The sequence below is a fragment of the Salmo salar genome, chromosome 18 (genome assembly GCF_965601325.2).
Source record: "Salmo salar chromosome 18, fSalSal1, whole genome shotgun sequence".
In the NCBI taxonomy this organism is placed as follows: Eukaryota; Metazoa; Chordata; class Actinopteri; order Salmoniformes; family Salmonidae; genus Salmo; species Salmo salar.
In genome coordinates, this window is record NC_138308.1 from 37,372,037 (window position 1) to 37,390,435 (window position 18,399).

General features: G+C 46.7%; 1 protein-coding gene across 3 annotated transcripts in view; it reads right to left on the minus strand.

The window, feature by feature from the left end:
• Positions 1-427: 427 nt before the first annotated feature.
• The window catches only part of LOC145861744 (SANT and BTB domain regulator of class switch recombination), a 28,305-nt gene continuing 10,333 nt past the window's right edge, over positions 428-18,399 (minus strand). For all 3 annotated transcript variants that reach the window (XM_082964953.1, XM_082964952.1, XM_082964951.1), the window contains exons 7-21: positions 17,457-17,617; positions 17,290-17,376; positions 16,991-17,101; positions 14,734-14,857; positions 14,158-14,310; positions 9,707-9,861; positions 9,497-9,614; positions 8,729-8,761; positions 8,365-8,464; positions 5,804-5,892; positions 5,694-5,722; positions 5,540-5,613; positions 5,342-5,430; positions 1,360-1,451; positions 428-1,208 (exon numbers count right to left, since the gene is read on the minus strand). In XM_082964953.1, coding sequence (XP_082821079.1) covers positions 1,172-1,208; positions 1,360-1,451; positions 5,342-5,430; positions 5,540-5,613; positions 5,694-5,722; positions 5,804-5,892; positions 8,365-8,464; positions 8,729-8,761; positions 9,497-9,614; positions 9,707-9,861; positions 14,158-14,310; positions 14,734-14,857; positions 16,991-17,101; positions 17,290-17,376; positions 17,457-17,617 — 1,452 coding nt within the window. In that variant the 3' untranslated portion in view covers positions 428-1,171. The remainder of the gene's footprint in view (positions 1,209-1,359; positions 1,452-5,341; positions 5,431-5,539; positions 5,614-5,693; positions 5,723-5,803; positions 5,893-8,364; positions 8,465-8,728; positions 8,762-9,496; positions 9,615-9,706; positions 9,862-14,157; positions 14,311-14,733; positions 14,858-16,990; positions 17,102-17,289; positions 17,377-17,456; positions 17,618-18,399) is intronic.

Genomic DNA, 18,399 nt, shown 5'->3' on the forward strand with positions numbered 1-18,399 from the left:
GGCATTTTTAGATTCTATTAGAGTTGAATGAGTAAAGCTTGTATTACAATATAATAACCAGCGCACAGAACTTACCACAAACAAATAACTGACGGCCTACCCCGGCCAAACCCTAACCCAGACGACGCTGGGTCAATTGTGCGCCGCCCTATGGGTCTCCCAATCCCGGTCGGTTGTGATACAGCCTGGAATGGAACCAGGGTCTGTAGTGATGCCTCTAGCACTGAGATGCAGTGCCTCAGACCGCTGCGTCACTCGGGAACCCACTTTAATTACCTGTGTACAGAACTTACCACAAACAAAGAATAACTGATTGATTTTCTTCTGTGATATTATAATGACATGTAATGGAGAGTAGTTGAACTGAACAAAATGCCCATGTACCTGCACCCTCATGCAAGACACTGAAAAGAAGCTCAGGCACAGATAAATGGTGGGAATGTAACTTTAATTTCTGACTGGCTAGTCCACCCATGTCCTCTTAGTCCCAGTAGTGTGAGATACGGCCAACACAGACAGATATAGAAACAGCAGCAACAGGTATTTCATTCACCATCATCTACCTGCTGCTAACCATTCCTATTACTCACCACAAGGTAGCTTCTATGTTAAAGTCGATTATATTCTATGGCATACAGGTTTAGAGCTAGGTGACCTATTGCATTGTAATATACAGTTAATGGGAGGTAGGAGGAGATGTGATCGTTACAAAGTTACCTGAGTCAGGCTGACGGGCTGGACTGGGTTCTAAGTGGGCTAGAAAGCCCTACGGCAAAACCAGGCCTCCTGAACTAAAGACGACCAATGCAGGACCAGGGCCTGTATTTATCAAGTGTCTCAGAGTAGGAGGGCTGATCTAGGATCAGGTCTCCCCTGTCCATTCAGTATATTCTAACAAGACAAACTGATCCTAGATCAGCACTCCTACTCTTAGGCTCTTTATGAATACAGGCACAAATATTAACAGGCGCAAGGTGGGGTTGAGAGGGTTAGCTGTTGCCAGTACACATTTGGGTCAGTTTGCTCCACTGAGTTCTCACATGAGGATCTCTTCCTCCTCTTCTCTCTCCTCCTCTGCTCTCTTCCTCTCCCTCCTTCCTCTTCTTTCTCCCTCCTCCTCCTCTTCTCCCTGTCTTCCTCCTCTTCTCCCTTCATCTCCTCTTTCCAATATCTATGTGGTCCGAGCTTGACTGACGCGTGGCTTCACTCTAAAAGACAGAAAGGAGGGACAACTAATTCAGAAAAGGGGGAGACAGAGAGGAGGGTAGGGCTAGACAATGTGCCTGTGTGTGTGTGTGTGTGTGTGTGTGTGTGTGTGTGTGTGTGTGTGTGTGTGTGTGTGTGTGTGTGTGTACGTACCTGAGGGTTTTCTCAGGGCCACTCTGTCGTCCGCTGACCTGGGAGGAGGACTTGAACTGGGCCTCTAGCCTGGAGTAGATCCCTGCTGCACGCTGGAACAATCACAACCATGATCACACAACCACAAATTATACAACCACGATTACACATTATACAACCACACATTATACAACCACAACCACACATTATACAACCACACATTATACAACCACAACCACACAATATACAACCACAACCACAAATTATACAACCACGATTACACATTATACAACCACGATTACACATTATACAACCACAATTACACAACCACAAATTATACAACCACACATTACACAACCACACATTATACAACCACACATTATACAACCACGACCACACATTACACAACCACACATTATACAACCACACATTATATATCCACGATTACACATTATACAACCACACATTACACAACCACACATTATAAAACCACGACCACAAATTATACAACCACACATTACACAACCACACATTATACAACCACGACCACACATTATACAACCACATCCACACATTATACAACCACACATTATACAACCACACATTATACAACCACATCCACACATTATACAACCACACAATATACAACCACACATTATATAACCACAACCACACATTACACAACCACACATTATACAACCACGACCACAAATTACACAACCACACATTATACAACCACAACCACAAATTACACAACCACACATTATACAACCACGACCACAAATTACACAACCACACATTATACAACCACAACCACACATTACACAACCACGACCACAAATTACACAACCACAAATTACACAACCACACATTATACAACCACGATTACACAACCACAAATTATACAACCACACATTATACAACCACACATTATACAACCACGACCACAAATTACACAACCACACATTACACAACCACACATTACACAACCACACATTATACAACCACAAATTATACAACCACGCATTATACAACCACACATTATACAACCACACATTATACAACCACGCATTATACAACCACGACCACAAATTACACAACCACACATTATACAACCACAACCACACATTATACAACCACACATTATACAACCACGACCACAAATTATACAACCACACATTATACAACCACAACCACACATTATACAACCCGACCACAAATTATACAACCACACATTATACAACCACACATTATACAACCACGACCACAAATTACACAACCACACATTACACAACCACACATTATACAACCACGACCACATATTACACAACCACAAATTACACAACCACACATTACACAACCACAACCACACATTACACAACCACAACCACACATTACACAACCACACATTATACAACCATGACCACAAATTACACAACCACACATTATACAACCACACATTACACAACCACACATTATACAACCACACATTATACAACCACAACCACAAATTATACAACCACACATTATACAACCACACATGATACAACCACGCATTATACAACCACGCATTATACAACCACGACCACAAATTACACAACCACACATTATACAACCACAACCACACATTATACAACCACACATTATACAACCACGACCACAAATTATACAACCACACATTATACAACCACAACCACACATTATACAACCACACATTACACAACCACACATTATACAACCACACATTATACAACCACAACCACAAATTATACAACCACACATTATACAACCACACATGATACAACCACGCATTATACAACCACGCATTATACAACCACGACCACAAATTACACAACCACACATTATACAACCACAACCACACATTATACAACCACGACCACAAATTATACAACCACACATTATACAACCACACATTATACAACCACAACCACACATTATACAATCACACATTATACAACCACGACCACAAATTATACAACCACACATTATACAACCACACATTATACAACCACGACCACAAATTACACAACCACACATTATACAACCACACATTATACAACCACACATTATACAACCACGCATTATACAACCACGACCACAAATTACACAACCACACATTATACATCCACAACCACACATTATACAACCACACATTATACAACCACGACCACAAATTATACAACCACGACCACAAATTATACAACCACACATTATACAACCATACATTATACAACCACACATTATACAACCACGACCACAAATTATACAACCACACATTATACAACCACAACCACACATTATACAACCACGACCACAAATTATACAACCACACATTATACAACCACATCCACACATTATACAACCACAGCCACACATTATACAACCACGACCACAAATTACACAACCACACATTACACAACCACACATTATACAACCACAACCACACATTACACAACCACACATTACACAACCACAAATTACACAACCACACATTATACAACCATGACCACAAATTACACAACCACGACCACAAATTATACAACCACACATTATACAACCATACATTATACAACCACACATTATACAACCACGACCACAAATTATACAACCACACATTATACAATCACAACCACACATTATACAACCACGACCACAAATTATACAACCACACATTATACAACCACATCCACACATTATACAACCACAGCCACAAATTACACAACCACACATTACACAACCACACATTATACAACCACACATTATACAACCACAACCACACATTACACAACCACACATTACACAACCACACATTATACAACCATGACCACAAATTACACAACCACACATTACACAACCACACATTATACAACCACAAATTATACAACCACGCATTATACAACCACGCATTATACAACCACGCATTATACAACCACGACCACACATTATACAACCACACATTATACAACCACACATTATACAACCACGACCACAAATTATACAACCACACATTATACAACCACACATTATACAACCACGACCACAAATTATACAACCACACATTATACAACCACGACCACAAATTACACAACCACACATTATACAACCACAACCACACATTACACAACCACACATTATACAACCACACATTATACAACCACGACCACAAATTACACAACCACACATTATACAACCACACATTATACAACCACGACCACAAATTACACAACCACACATTATACAACCACACATTATACAACCACAACCACAACCACAAATGACACAACCACACATTATACAACCACGATTACACAACCACACATTATACAACCACACATTATACAACCACGACCACAAATTACACAACCACACATTATACAACCACACATTATACAACCACGACCACAAATTACACAACCACACATTATACAACCACGACCACAAATTACACAACCACACATTATACAACCACGACCACAAATTACACAACCACACATTATACAACCACGACCACAAATTACACAACCACACATTATACAACCACACATTATACAACCACAACCACAAATTACACAACCACACATTATACAACCACACATTATACAATCACGATTACACAACCACACATTATACAACCACAAATTATACAACCACAACTACACATTATACAACCACAACTACACATTATACAACCACAACCACAAATTACACAACCACACATTATACAACCACACATTATACAACCACGATTACACAACCACACATTATACAACCACACATTATACAACCACAAATTATACAACCACAACTACACATTATACAACCACAACTACACATTATACAACCACAACAGGGGGTGGGGGGGTACACCAGTGATAACTACACTATACACACACAATGTAAATGAAGACAGTTTCATGTTTCAACTTTCTAGTGTTTTATCCCCTACTAAAAACAAAGGTGTAATCGACTCAGTAAAACACACCTCTTTAGTGTCCTTGGACTTTCTCTGTTCCTGATCTCCAAACCTAATCTTAGTCAGATGGCCAATGATCTCCACCATACGCCGCTGGTCTGGGGACAGGGAGAGAGAAAGAGGGAGGGAGGGGAGAGAGAGGACAATTAGAATGCACACATCTATCGTAACACACGCACACACAAAGTTAACTGAGACCCGTGTTACCTTCCTCTCTTTGGGCATCTTGGTTGTAGCGAATGGAGCGAGAGCTGTCCCATTTACTCTTCTGGGCACTCACTCTGGAAACACAGACAATTTCAAACATAGATACAGTGATGAAATAGATGAAGAAGCATGTAGTTGATGAAGTTGAGCTCACCTGAATGGAGTGTTGTCCCTCGAAGGGGTCTGTAAACAACCAGCAGAATTTGGAAAAGTAATTAAATTGCAATTATTTAAGTGTCAGGTAAACGAGTGAAGTACACTCACTTTGTCCACTGCTTTGTCTTTGCGGTGGAAATTAGGTGAAGACATCTGCCTCTTCAGAGGTTTGCTCATCTTCCTGGCCTTCTTAGCAGCTAACAATGAACACATAGAAAACCCATATGTTGTTACAACCATAAGCAGTGTACACATACATTCATGATTCAATTACAACCGATAGCTCATAGCTGCAGACAGATATCAAAATGTATACAAACCCAATGCAATTTCAAAATGAGCAGCCCATGCACCAATAAGGTACTGCCATCTGCTGGCTATAGTGGGGATTCATCATAACATACTGTGTGGTCTTATGACATAGGGAGAATCTCGATTTGATTCCTCGCCTCCTCCTCAAAACCCATTAGATGAGGTCAGAGGTCCCTCCCCTCTGACCTTCTCATACAATCTCATCACCCCCCCCCCATTTCAAAGCCTCTTTGGTAATTGGCATTTATTAGGATCCCCATTAGCCACTGCCAAAGCATCTGCTACTCTTCCTGGGGTCCACATGAAATAATACAGAACATTATTAGTCAAGGACTGAACTACATTTTAAAGGCCACACACAGCCCACATATCAGTACATACACACAATATCTAGGTCTAATCCATAGTACAGTGCAATTTACAATACAATAAATATGAAATGGCTGTGTCTCTTCACAGGCCCCTTTGTGATGTAAGGTGTTCTTCATCTGGTTTTTGAATCTGGTTTTATTGCTAGCTTGAGTTACCTGGGTTACCAGAGAGTTCCATGTAGTCATGGTTCTATTTAATACTGTGTGTTTCCCAGCCTCTGTTCTGGACCTGGAGACTGTTGAAGAGATCTCTGGCTGCATGTCTTATGTTGTACAGATGAGTGTCTGAACTGTGTGCCAACTGCTTGAACAGACAGGTCTGTACCTTCAACACAAAGATCAATAGTGACGCAGTCAATCTCTCCTCAACTTTGAGCCAGGAGAGATTGGCATGCATGTTACTGACACTTGCCCTCTGTGTACATCAAAGTGCGATACTTGCTGTTTTGTTCTGGACCAACTGCAATTTACCTACGTCCTTCTTTGCCGCACATGACCACACAGCTGGGCAGTAGTCCAGGTGCCACAAAACTAGGTCCTGTAGAACCTGTCTGGTCGACTGAGATGTCAAGGCAGAGCAACGCCCTATCACGGACAGACCTCATCCCATTTTAGCAACCATTTAGTCTATATGTTTTGATGACAGCTTGCTATCTAGAGTGACACCCAGCAGTTTAGTCTCCTTAACTTGCTAAATCGCCACATTATTCAATAACAGATCTAAATGAGGTTTAGCGTTGAGAGAGTGATGTGTCCCAAAAACGATGCTTTACATATTTTTTTATATTTAGCACCAGCCTATTGCTAGTTATCCATTCTAAAACTGACTGGAGCTCTATGTTAAGGGTGTCTGTTATTTATTTTACTGTTGCAGCCGACATCTACATGGTTGAGTCGTCAGCGTACATAGACACACAGGCTTTATTCAAAGTCAGTGGAAGGTCATTAGTAAAAATAGAAAACAATAATGGCCCTAGTCGGCTGCCCTGCGGAACACCACACTCAACTGAATTTTCATGAGAGGCTTCCATTTACAAAAACCCTCTGTGTTCTATTAGATAGGTAACTCTCAATCCATAATAAGGCAGAGGAAGCAAATCCATAACACCCATGTTTTTTTCAGCAATAGGTTACGATCAATGACATCAAAAGCTGCACTGAAGTCTAACAGAGCAGCTCGCACAATCTTCTATCAATTTATTTTAGCCAAGCATCAGTAATTTGTGTCAGTGCCAAGCATGTTGAGTGCCCTTCCTTAAAAGCATGTTGAAAGTCTGTTGTTAATTAGTTTTCTGTAAAATAACTTTGTATTTGATCAAACACAATTTTTTCCAAAGGTTTGCTAAGCACTTGTAACAGACTGATTGATTGGCTGTTTGAACCATTAAAAGGGTGCTCTGCTAATCTTGGGTAGCTGAATGACCTTTGCCCCCCCCTCTGAGGGCATACCATCTTCTAGGCTTAAACTGAAGATGTGGCCAACAGGAGTCACAATGTATTCCTCTACCAACCTCAGTAATTTACCATCCAGGTTGTCGGTACCAGGTGGTTTGTCCTTATTTATAGATTAGCAGCCATTTTGTTCACCTCTTCCACACCCACTTTGTGGAACTAAAAACTACAGTGCTCGTCTTTCATTATTTGACCCATTATGTATGTATGTCATGCCTACATTTTCTAATCTTGTCAACAAAAAAATATTCAAGTGGTTGGTAATATTAAAGGGATTGGTTATGAACAAGCCATCTGCCGCAATAACAGATGAGTTTGCTGTTTTTTGTCTCGAATTTCATTAAATGTACTCCAGAGGTTCTTTTTTTCCATAGTATAGTTTCTTCTTTTAGTTTAGTGATTTCTATATTTACTGTATGTTTACCAGTCTACTGTGTTGTCAGACAGATTTGCTTTTCCCTTTGCCTCACCCCTCTCAGCCATACAGTTTTTCCAATTAGAGTATAAACCAATCAGAGAGCCTAATTACTCTACCTTGTTTCTTGCTGGCCTCCTCTTCATCCCCCACCTCATCCTCAGTGACCTCTGACCCCGTGGTATACTCCTCATCCTCAGACAGCAGCGTCTGCTGCCTCTGACACAGGGCAGAGGAGGGCATATCAGGGTTTAGATAGCCTGGTCCCAGATCTGTTTGGTGTCTAGCCTAACACCACAGCTCATTAACTAAGCATGAGGAGTTGGCATGACAGCACAAACAGATTGGCCCTCAGGCTTCTGCTGGTTCAGCTGGTACAAAGGTATACTATGTCACTACTGTAATATGTCACATCATATACACACAAACACGGACACACACACTGCAGCACAATTACATTTGGAAACAAAACGTTGATCATACCAGTTGCCGGCTCCAGTTTTTCAACAGGGAAAACTGCAAAGCAATAGGTTGAGTTAGTTAGACTATAGTCTATCTATTTCAAATAGGTTGAGTTAGTTAGACTATAGTCTATCTATTTCAAATAGGTTGAGTTAGTTAGACTATAGTCTATCTATTTCAAATAGGTTGAGTTAGTTAGACTATAGTCTATCTATTTCAAATAGGTTGAGTTAGTTAGACTATAGTCTATCTATTTCAAATAGGTTGAGTTAGTTAGACTATAGTCTATCTATTTCAAATAGGTTGAGTTAGTTAGACTATAGTCTATCTATTTCAAATAGGTTGAGTTAGACTACAGGCATATCTATGACTCCACAAATCAAGCGCTGGTCGACCTTTATTGTCGTCAATCTTGCCCTGGAGGCAGAACTGAGTGATTTCCGAAGATGGGCCAGCTGCAAAGTCAAAATTGTCTATATCGTAAAAATTCTTTAAAACAAAAATGGGCTTTTTGGTCTTCATTTAAGGTTTTGTTTGATTATATGCATTAGGGTTAGCAGTGTGGTTACGTTTGGGTTTAAAATCAGATGTTCTGCAGTAATGTAGCTAGTAGACAGATGTGTAGCCAGATAGGTATATCAATGAGGTCTGCTTGTCATTGTAAATAAGTTTGAGCAAGCACACTAAACTTTCTTAAAACGTATCATTCTAGTTGTGAGTATGAATTTGATCTCAATTGACTTGCCTGGATAAATAAATAAATAAATAGATAGATAGATGTAAACTCACAGTGGTGCCCTCTACTCTCTGAAGCCCCGGGTCTACCAGGATGTCACAGTCCAGTACTCGCTCCCCTCTCTCCCCCCTCTCCCCCCTCTCCGAACCACTGGAGGGGGAGTCTAGAGGCCTGGCACATAGATACACAGAGAGAGAACAGGGGATCACTAAACGCAAAACCTATCATAAGATACAAAAATACACACCCAAACAGTTTCTTACCCTGTCTCTGGTAGGGGTGTGTTGGGTACACACACTGTCTCTCTGTGTAGTAGCAGGTCGTTGAGTAGTCTGGTCTGGGCTGAGTTTACCTGGTGGTCCCCAGTACAGTCTCCACTGTCTGACGCATTCACTATGTGGTCCTGCATCTTACAGCCCTGAGATACACACACACCGTTTTGACAAGATTCAAGTGTGAAATGTGTAAAATATGTATTGTGTGAGATGCAAACTATTCAAAGCATGGTCACCTCACAACTCCAAGTGTGTGTGAGTGTGATCCTACCATGGGTATTCCGCCTGTGGGGTCAGTGTGAGTGTGATCCTACCATGGGTATTCCGCCTGTGGGGTCAGTGTGAGTGTGATCCTACCATGGGTATTCCGCCTGTGGGGTCAGTGTGAGTGTGTTCCTACCATGGGTATGCCGCCGGTGGGGTCAGTGTGAGTGTGATCCTACCATGGGTATTCCGCCTGTGGGGTCAGTGTGAGTGTGTTCCTACCATGGGTATTCTGCCGGTGGGGTCAGTGTGAGTGTGATCCTACCATGGGTATTCCGCCTGTGGGGTCAGTGTGAGTGTGATCCTACCATGGGTATGCCGCCGGTGGGGTCAGTGTGAGTGTGTTCCTACCATGGGTATGCCGCCGGTGGGGTCAGTGTGAGTGTGTTCCTACCATGGGTATGCCGCCGGTGGGGTCAGTGTGAGTGTGTTCCTACCATGGGTATGCCGCCGGTGGGGTCAGTGTGAGTGTGATCCTACCTTGGGATAGCCGGTGGGGTCAGTGTGAGAGTGTGATCCTACCTTGGGAATGCCGGTGGGGTCAGTGTGAGAGTGTGTTCCTACCTTGGGATTGCCGGTGGGGTCAGTGTGAGAGTGTGTTCCTACCATGGGTATGCCGCCGGTGGGGTCAGTGTGAGTGTGTTCCTACCATGGGTGCCGGTGGGGTCAGTGTGAGTGTGGTCCTACCTTGGGAAAGCCGGTGGGGTCAGTGTGAGTGTGGTCCTACCTTGGGATGCCGGTGGGGTCAGTGTGAGTCTGTTCCTACCTTGGGGTGCCGGTGGGGTCAGTGTGAGTGTGGTCCTACCTTGGGAAAGCCGGTGGGGTCAGTGTGAGTGTGGTCCTACCTTGGGAATGCCGGTGGGGTCAGTGTGTGAGTGTGTGGTCCTACCTTGGGATGGCCTGTGGGGTCAGTGTGAGTGTGTTCCTACCATGGGTATTCCGCCTGTGGGGTCAGTGTGAGTGTGATCCTACCATGGGTATGCCACCGGTGGGGTCAGTGTGAGTGTGTTCCTACCATGGGTATGCCGCCGGTGGGGTCAGTGTGAGTGTGTTCCTACCATGGGTATGCCGCCGGGGGGGTCAGTGTGAGTGTGTTCCTACCATGGGTATTCCGCCTGTGGGGTCAGTGTGAGTGTGTTCCTACCATGGGTATGCCGCCGGTGGGGTCAGTGTGAGTGTGATCCTACCATGGGTATTCCGCCTGTGGGGTCAGTGTGAGTGTGATCCTACCATGGGTATTCCGCCTGTGGGGTCAGTGTGAGTGTGATCCTACCATGGTGTTTCCGCCGGTGGGGTCAGTGTGAGTGTGTTCCTACCATGGGTATGCCGCCGGTGGGGTCAGTGTGAGTGTGATCCTACCATGGGTATGCCGCCGGTGGGGTCAGTGTGAGTGTGTTCCTACCTTGGGATAGCCGGTGGGGTCAGTGTGAGAGTATGTTCCTACCTTGGGAATGCCGGTGGGGTCAGTGTGATCTTACCTTGGGAATGCCGGTGGGGTCAGTGTGAGAGTGTGTTCCTACCTTGGGATTGCCGGTGGGGTCAGTGTGAGAGTGTGTTCCTACCTTGGGAATGCCGGTGGGGTCAGTGTGAGTGTGTTCCTACCTTGGGAATTCCGGTGGGGTCAGTGTGAGAGTGTGATCCTACCTTGGAATGCCGGTGGGGTCAGTGTGAGAGTGTGTTCCTACCTTTGGAATGCTGGTGGGGTCAGTGTGAAAGTGTGGTCCTACCTTGGGCTGGCGGTGGGGTCAGTGTGAGTGTGTTCCTACCTTGGGAATGCCGGTGGGGTCAGTGTGAGTGTGTTCCTACCTTGGGAATTCCGGTGGGGTCAGTGTGAGAGTGTGGTCCTACCTTGGGAATGCCGGTGGGGTCAGTGTGAGAGTGTGATCCTACCTTGGGAATGCCGGTGGGGTCAGTGTCAGAGTGTGTTCCTACCTTGGGAATGCTGGTGGGGTCAGTGTGGGGCTACCTTGGGTTGCCGGTGGGGTCAGTGTGGTCCTACCTTGGGATGCTGGTGGGGTCAGTGTGAGTCTGTTCCTACCTTGGGGTGCCGGTGGGGTCAGTGTGAGTGTGGTCCTACCTAGGGAGAGCCGGTGGGGTCAGTGTGAGTGTGGTCCTACCTTGGGAATGCCGGTGGGGTCAGTGTGTGAGTGTGTGGTCATACCTTGGGGATGCCGGTGGGGTCAGTATGTGAGTGTGTTCCTACCATGGGTATGCCGCCGGTGGGGTCAGTGTGAGTGTGTTCCTACCATGGGTATGCCGCCGGTGGGGTCAGTGTGAGTGTGTTCCTACCATGGGTATGCCGCCGGTGGGGTCAGTGTGAGTGTGATCCTACCTTGGGATAGCCGGTGGGGTCAGTGTGAGAGTGTGTTCCTACCTTGGGATTGCCGGTGGGGTCAGTGTGAGAGTGTGTTCCTACCATGGGTATTCCGCCTGTGGGGTCAGTGTGAGTGTGATCCTACCATGGGTATTCCGCCTGTAGGGTCAGTGTGAGTGTTTTCCTACCATGGGTATGCCGCCGGTGGGGTCAGTGTGAGTGTGGTCCTACCATGGGTATGCCGCCGGTCAGTGTGAGTGTGTTCCTACCATGGGTATGCCGCCGGTGGGGTCAGTGTGAGTGTGGTCCTACCTAGGGAGAGCCGGTGGGGTCAGTGTGAGTGTGGTCCTACCTAGGGAGAGCCGGTGGGGTCAGTGTGAGTGTGGTCCTACCTTGGGAAAGCCGGTGGGGTCAGTGTGTGAGTGTGTGGTCATACCTTGGGGATGCCGGTGGGGTCAGTGTGAGAGTGTGTTCCTACCATGGGTATTCCGCCTGTGGGGTCAGTGTGAGTGTGATCCTACCATGGGTATTCCGCCTGTAGGGTCAGTGTGAGTGTTTGGGTTGCCGGTGGGGTCAGTATGGTCCTACCGTGGGATGCTGGTGGGGTCAGTGTGAGTGTGGTCCTACCTTGGGTTGCCGGTGGGGTCAGTATGGTCCTACCGTGGGATGCTGGTGGGGTCAGTGTGAGTGTGGTCCTACCTAGGGAGAGCCGGTGGGGTCAGTGTGAGTGTGGTCCTACCTTGGGAATGCCGGTGGTGTCAGTGTGTGAGTGTGTGGTCACTACCTTGGGGATGCCGGTGGGGTCAGTGTGAGAGTGTGTTCCTACCTTGGGAATGCCGGTGGGGTCAGTATGTGAGTGTGTTCCTACCATGGGATTGCCGGTGGGGTCAGTGTGAGAGTGTGTTCCTACCATGGGTATTCCGCCTGTGGGGTCAGTGTGAGTGTGATCCTACCATGGGTATTCCGCCTGTAGGGTCAGTGTGAGTGTTTTCCTACCATGGGTATGCCGCCGGTGGGGTCAGTGTGAGTGTGGTCCTACCATGGGTATGCCGCCGGTGGGGTCAGTGTGAGTGTGTTCCTACCATGGGTATGCCGCCGGTGGGGTCAGTGTGGTCCTACCTTGGGATGCCGGTGGGGTCAGTGTGAGTCTGTTCCTACCTTGGGGTGCCGGTGGGGTCAGTGTGAGTGTGGTCCTACCTTGGGAAAGCCGGTGGGGTCAGTGTGAGTGTGGTCCTACCTTGGGAATGCCGGTGGGGTCAGTGTGTGAGTGTGTGGTCCTACCTTGGGATGGCCTGTGGGGTCAGTGTGAGTGTGTTCCTACCATGGGTATGCCGCCGGTGGGGTCAGTGTGAGTGTGTTCCTACCATGGGTATTCCGCCTGTGGGGTCAGTGTGAGTGTGATCCTACCATGGGTATGCCACCGGTGGGGTCAGTGTGAGTGTGTTCCTACCATGGGTATGCCGCCGGTGGGGTCAGTGTGAGTGTGTTCCTACCTTGGGATAGCCGGTGGGGTCAGTGTGAGAGTATGTTCCTACCTTGGGAATGCCGGTGGGGTCAGTGTGATCTTACCTTGGGAATGCCGGTGGGGTCAGTGTGAGAGTGTGTTCCTACCTTGGGATTGCCGGTGGGGTCAGTGTGAGAGTGTGTTCCTACCTTGGGAATGCCGGTGGGGTCAGTGTGAGTGTGTTCCTACCTTGGGAATTCCGGTGGGGTCAGTGTGAGAGTGTGATCCTACCTTGGGGATGCCGGTGGGGTCAGTGTGAGAGTGTGGTCCTACCTTGGGAATGCCGGTGGGGTCAGTGTGAGAGTGTGTTCCTACCTTGGGAATGCCGGTGGGGTCAGTGTGAGAGTATGTTCCTACCTTGGGAATGCCGGTGGGGTCAAAGCGTAGCGTCCTCTGGTTGCAGCAGGGGTAGATGCCCGTCCCGTGCCAGCCCTGCTCTGTCCCCATGCCCGGGTACAACACAACCTCTGGGTGATACCGACAGTGGGACAGCTCTGCACACACAAACGTCTGGAGACACAAATACACACGGTTTTGTCTGGAGTATGCATGAACACACGCAAACCTGCACTCCTACCTGTTGGCAGTGGGAGCAGGTGAGGTGGTTGACAGCCCCCCCCCCCCCACCTGTTGGCAGTGGGAGCAGGTGAGGTGGTTGACAGCCCCCCCCCCCCTACCTGTTGGCAGTGGGAGCAGGTGAGGTGGTTGACAGCCCCCCCCCCTACCTGTTGGCAGTGGGAGCAGGTGAGGTGGTTGACAGCCCCCCCCCCCCCCTACCTGTTGGCAGTGGGAGCAGGTGAGGTGGTTGACAGCCCCCCCCCCCCCCCTACCTGTTGGCAGTGGGAGCAGGTGAGGTGGTTGACAGCCCCCCCCCCCCCTACCTGTTGGCAGTGGGAGCAGGTGAGGTGGTTGACAGCCCCCCCCCCCCCCTACCTGTTGGCAGTGGGAGCAGGTGAGGTGGTTGATGGTTCCCCAGATCCTCCAGTAGACCAGCACCCAGGACTTCAGCTCCTCATACAGTCCTGTCATGTAATCATGGACCTCCCATCTCTTCTGCCTACAGACCACAGGTAGTGATAGAAATGACTCTCCTTTATTCTGTCCATGTTTCTCAAAGCAGCTCCACCACAAAACAATGTTGGCCAGCCTGGTCCTTGGAACCAACTCAGTGTCCACCCTGAGATTGGAAGGTCAGGAGTTCTGCTTGGAACTCAGCATTAAGGAGATAGATTGGGGGTAAGGCCCTGTGATAGACTAGTGTCCTGTCCAGGGGGTGTACTGAGGTGATAGACTAGTGTCCTGTCCAGGGGGTGTACTGAGGTGATAGACTAGTGTCCTGTCCAGGGGGTGTACTGAGGTGATAGACTAGTGTCCTGTCCTGGGGGTGTACTGAGGTGATAGACTAGTGTCCTGTCCTGGGGGTGTACTGAGGTGATAGACTAGTGTCCTGTCCTGGGGGTGTACTGAGGTGATAGACTAGTGTCCTGTCCTGGGGGTGTACTGAGGTGATAGACTAGTGTCCTGTCCTGGGGGTGTACTGAGGTGATAGACTAGTGTCCTGTCCTGGGGGTGTACTGAGGTGATAGACTAGTGTCCTGTCCAGGGGGTGTACTGAGGTGATAGACTAGTGTCCTGTCCTGGGGGTGTACTGAGGTGATAGACTAGTGTCCTGTCCTGGGGGTGTACTGAGGTGATAGACTAGTGTCCTGTTCAGGGGGTGTAACAGCAGAGGGAGCACCCCCCTATCCACGCTGACGGGACAGCAGTGGAGGAGGTGGAACGTTTCAAGTTCCTCTGCGTACACATCACAGACAAACTTAAAATGGTCCACCCACACAGACAGATTATTGAGGCTGAAGGAATTAGGCTTGTCACCTAAAACCCTTACAAACTTCTAGATGCACAATCGAGAGCATCCTGTTGGGCTGTATCACCGCCTGGTACGGCAACTGCACCGCCCACACCCGACAGGGCTCTCCAGAGGGTAGTGAGGTCTGCACAACGCATCACCGGGGGCAAACTACCTGCCCTCCAGGACACCTACATCACCCAATGTCACAGGAAGGCCAAAAAGATCATCAAGGACATCAACCACCCGAGCCACTGCCTGTTCACCCCAATATCATCCAGAAGGCCAGGTCAGTACAGGTGCATCAAAGCTGGGACCAAGAGACTGAAAAACAGCTTCTATCTCAAGGCCATCAGACTGTTAAACAGCCATCACTAACACAGAGAGGCTGCTGCCTACATACTGACTTGAAATCATTGGCCACCCTAACAAATGGATCACTAGTCACTTTATTAATGCCACTTTAATAATGATGTTTACATATCTTGCATTACTCATCTCATATGTATATACTGTATTTTATACCATCTATTGCATTTCGTCTATGACGCTTTGTCATAGATTTGTGTGTATTAGGTAGTTGTTGTGGAATTTGTTAGATTACTTGTTAGATATTACTGCACTGTCGGAACTAGAAGCACAAGCATTTCGCTACACTCGCATTAACATCTGCTAACCGTGTGTATGTGACCAATAAGATTTGATTTTACACCATGCTGCCTCGCTACAGAAACAGATTACTGGTCTCACTGGTTCTTGGAGCCGGATATCCTGTTTTACTGTGCTTTATTGTTAAGTACACTACCTGGGATATACTTTGAAATTACATGGTAAATTGTAGCTCTAATATATTTACCAAATAATGACATGGTTTCTTTAGCATTTATCACTATAAACATCCATAGAACAGTGAAGATGTCTCTTGATAGAGCACAAGTATTACAAGCCATATAGCATCAGTTTTTATCCAAAGCGACTTAACCGTAAATCACAGTCCACAGACGCTGAGAGGCGTTGGTCCCATTGTGACATAGCTACGCAGCTCTGAGAACATCATCCGGGGGGCACGCACCTCCCCACAAATCCCAACCAACAACTTTCCGGTACACGTCCTCTATTCATTTGAATGTGTTGACAGTTGGAGAAATTGCTTGAGCTGCGCTGAGAAATCAAAAAGTATGAAAGCCAACGTTGCAATATTCTAGAACACGGCTGTGCGTATGGCGTCCAAATATGGTACTCTGATAGACCCTTTACAGTCATGCACGCTTACATTTTACATATGGGTGGCCACAGAGGGCATCGAACCCACAACCAAGGTGTAACTGGGTGGTACAGGACCTGCTGTGAGTGTAGGTGATGTCTCCTCGAGGGTTGATGTTGATCTTCCCTGGGATGCAGGAGATCTTCCTCTCTGTGTCCTTGGTCAGCAGTTTCAGGCACAGACCACACCTGGGAAAGACAAGTTGCAGTTCGTTGGTTAGGCGAGGTTAACATGAGTCGTATTCATTGGGAACCAAACAGAAGAAAACAGACCAAACAGGTAGCGATCTACCTACACTACAAATGTTTTCTGTTGTGTGCCCAAATGAATAAGACCAATGACAGACAAAGCAATGCATCCCAGAGCTGCCACACACCTGTACAGGGTTGATGCGTTGCCTGGGGAGTCCTGGTTCTTATAGTCAGGATCGAAGAGACACTCAATTTTCTTCTGGAATAACTTACTGAGGAAAGGGAGAAATGAAAGGTGTTGGCTGAAGCGGAATGATCTGTCTACCAGGTCTACCAAAATCATCAGGTCTACCTTTTGAACTTGTCTTTTCTGTCCATGATGTCGTCTGCCTCGTTGTGGCTGAAGAGGTCAGAGATGTCCGCTGCCAGGTTACTGTTGATGCAGTTCATGTTGCAGGGTGTGGCCACGATGGCACTCATGTGCTTGTGACAGTACTGAATACACTCCTCCACCTATGAGAGGTCAACATGTGACAGTACAGTATACACTCCTCCACCTATGAGAGGTCAACATGTGACAGTACAGTATACACTCCTCCACCTATGAGAGGTCAACATGTGACAGTACAGTATACACTCCTCCACCTATGAGAGGTCAACATGTGACAGTACAGTATACACTCCTCCACCTATGAGAGGTCAACATGTGACTGAATACACTCCTCCACCTATGAGAGGTCAACAGGTGACAGTACAGTATACACTCCTCCACCTATGAGAGGTCAACAGGTGACAGTACAGTATACACTCCTCCACCTATGAGAGGTCAACAGGTGACAGTACAGTATACACTCCTCCACCTATGAGAGGTCAACAGGTGACAGTACAGTATACACTCCTCCACCTATGAGAGGTCAACAGGTGACAGTACAGTATACACTCCTCCACCTATGAGAGGTCAACATGTGACAGTACAGTATACACTCCTCCACCTATGAGAGGTCAACAGGTGACAGTACAGTATACACTCCTCCACCTATGAGAGGTCAACATGTGACAGTACAGTATACACTCCTCCACCTATGAGAGGTCAACAGGTGACAGTACAGTATACACTCCTCCACCTATGAGAGGTCAACATGTGACAGTACAGTATACACTCCTCCACCTATGAGAGGTCAACATGTGACAGTACAGTATACACTCCTCCACCTATGAGAGGTCAACATGTGACAGTACAGTATACACTCCTCCACCTATGAGAGGTCAACATGTGACAGTACAGTATACACTCC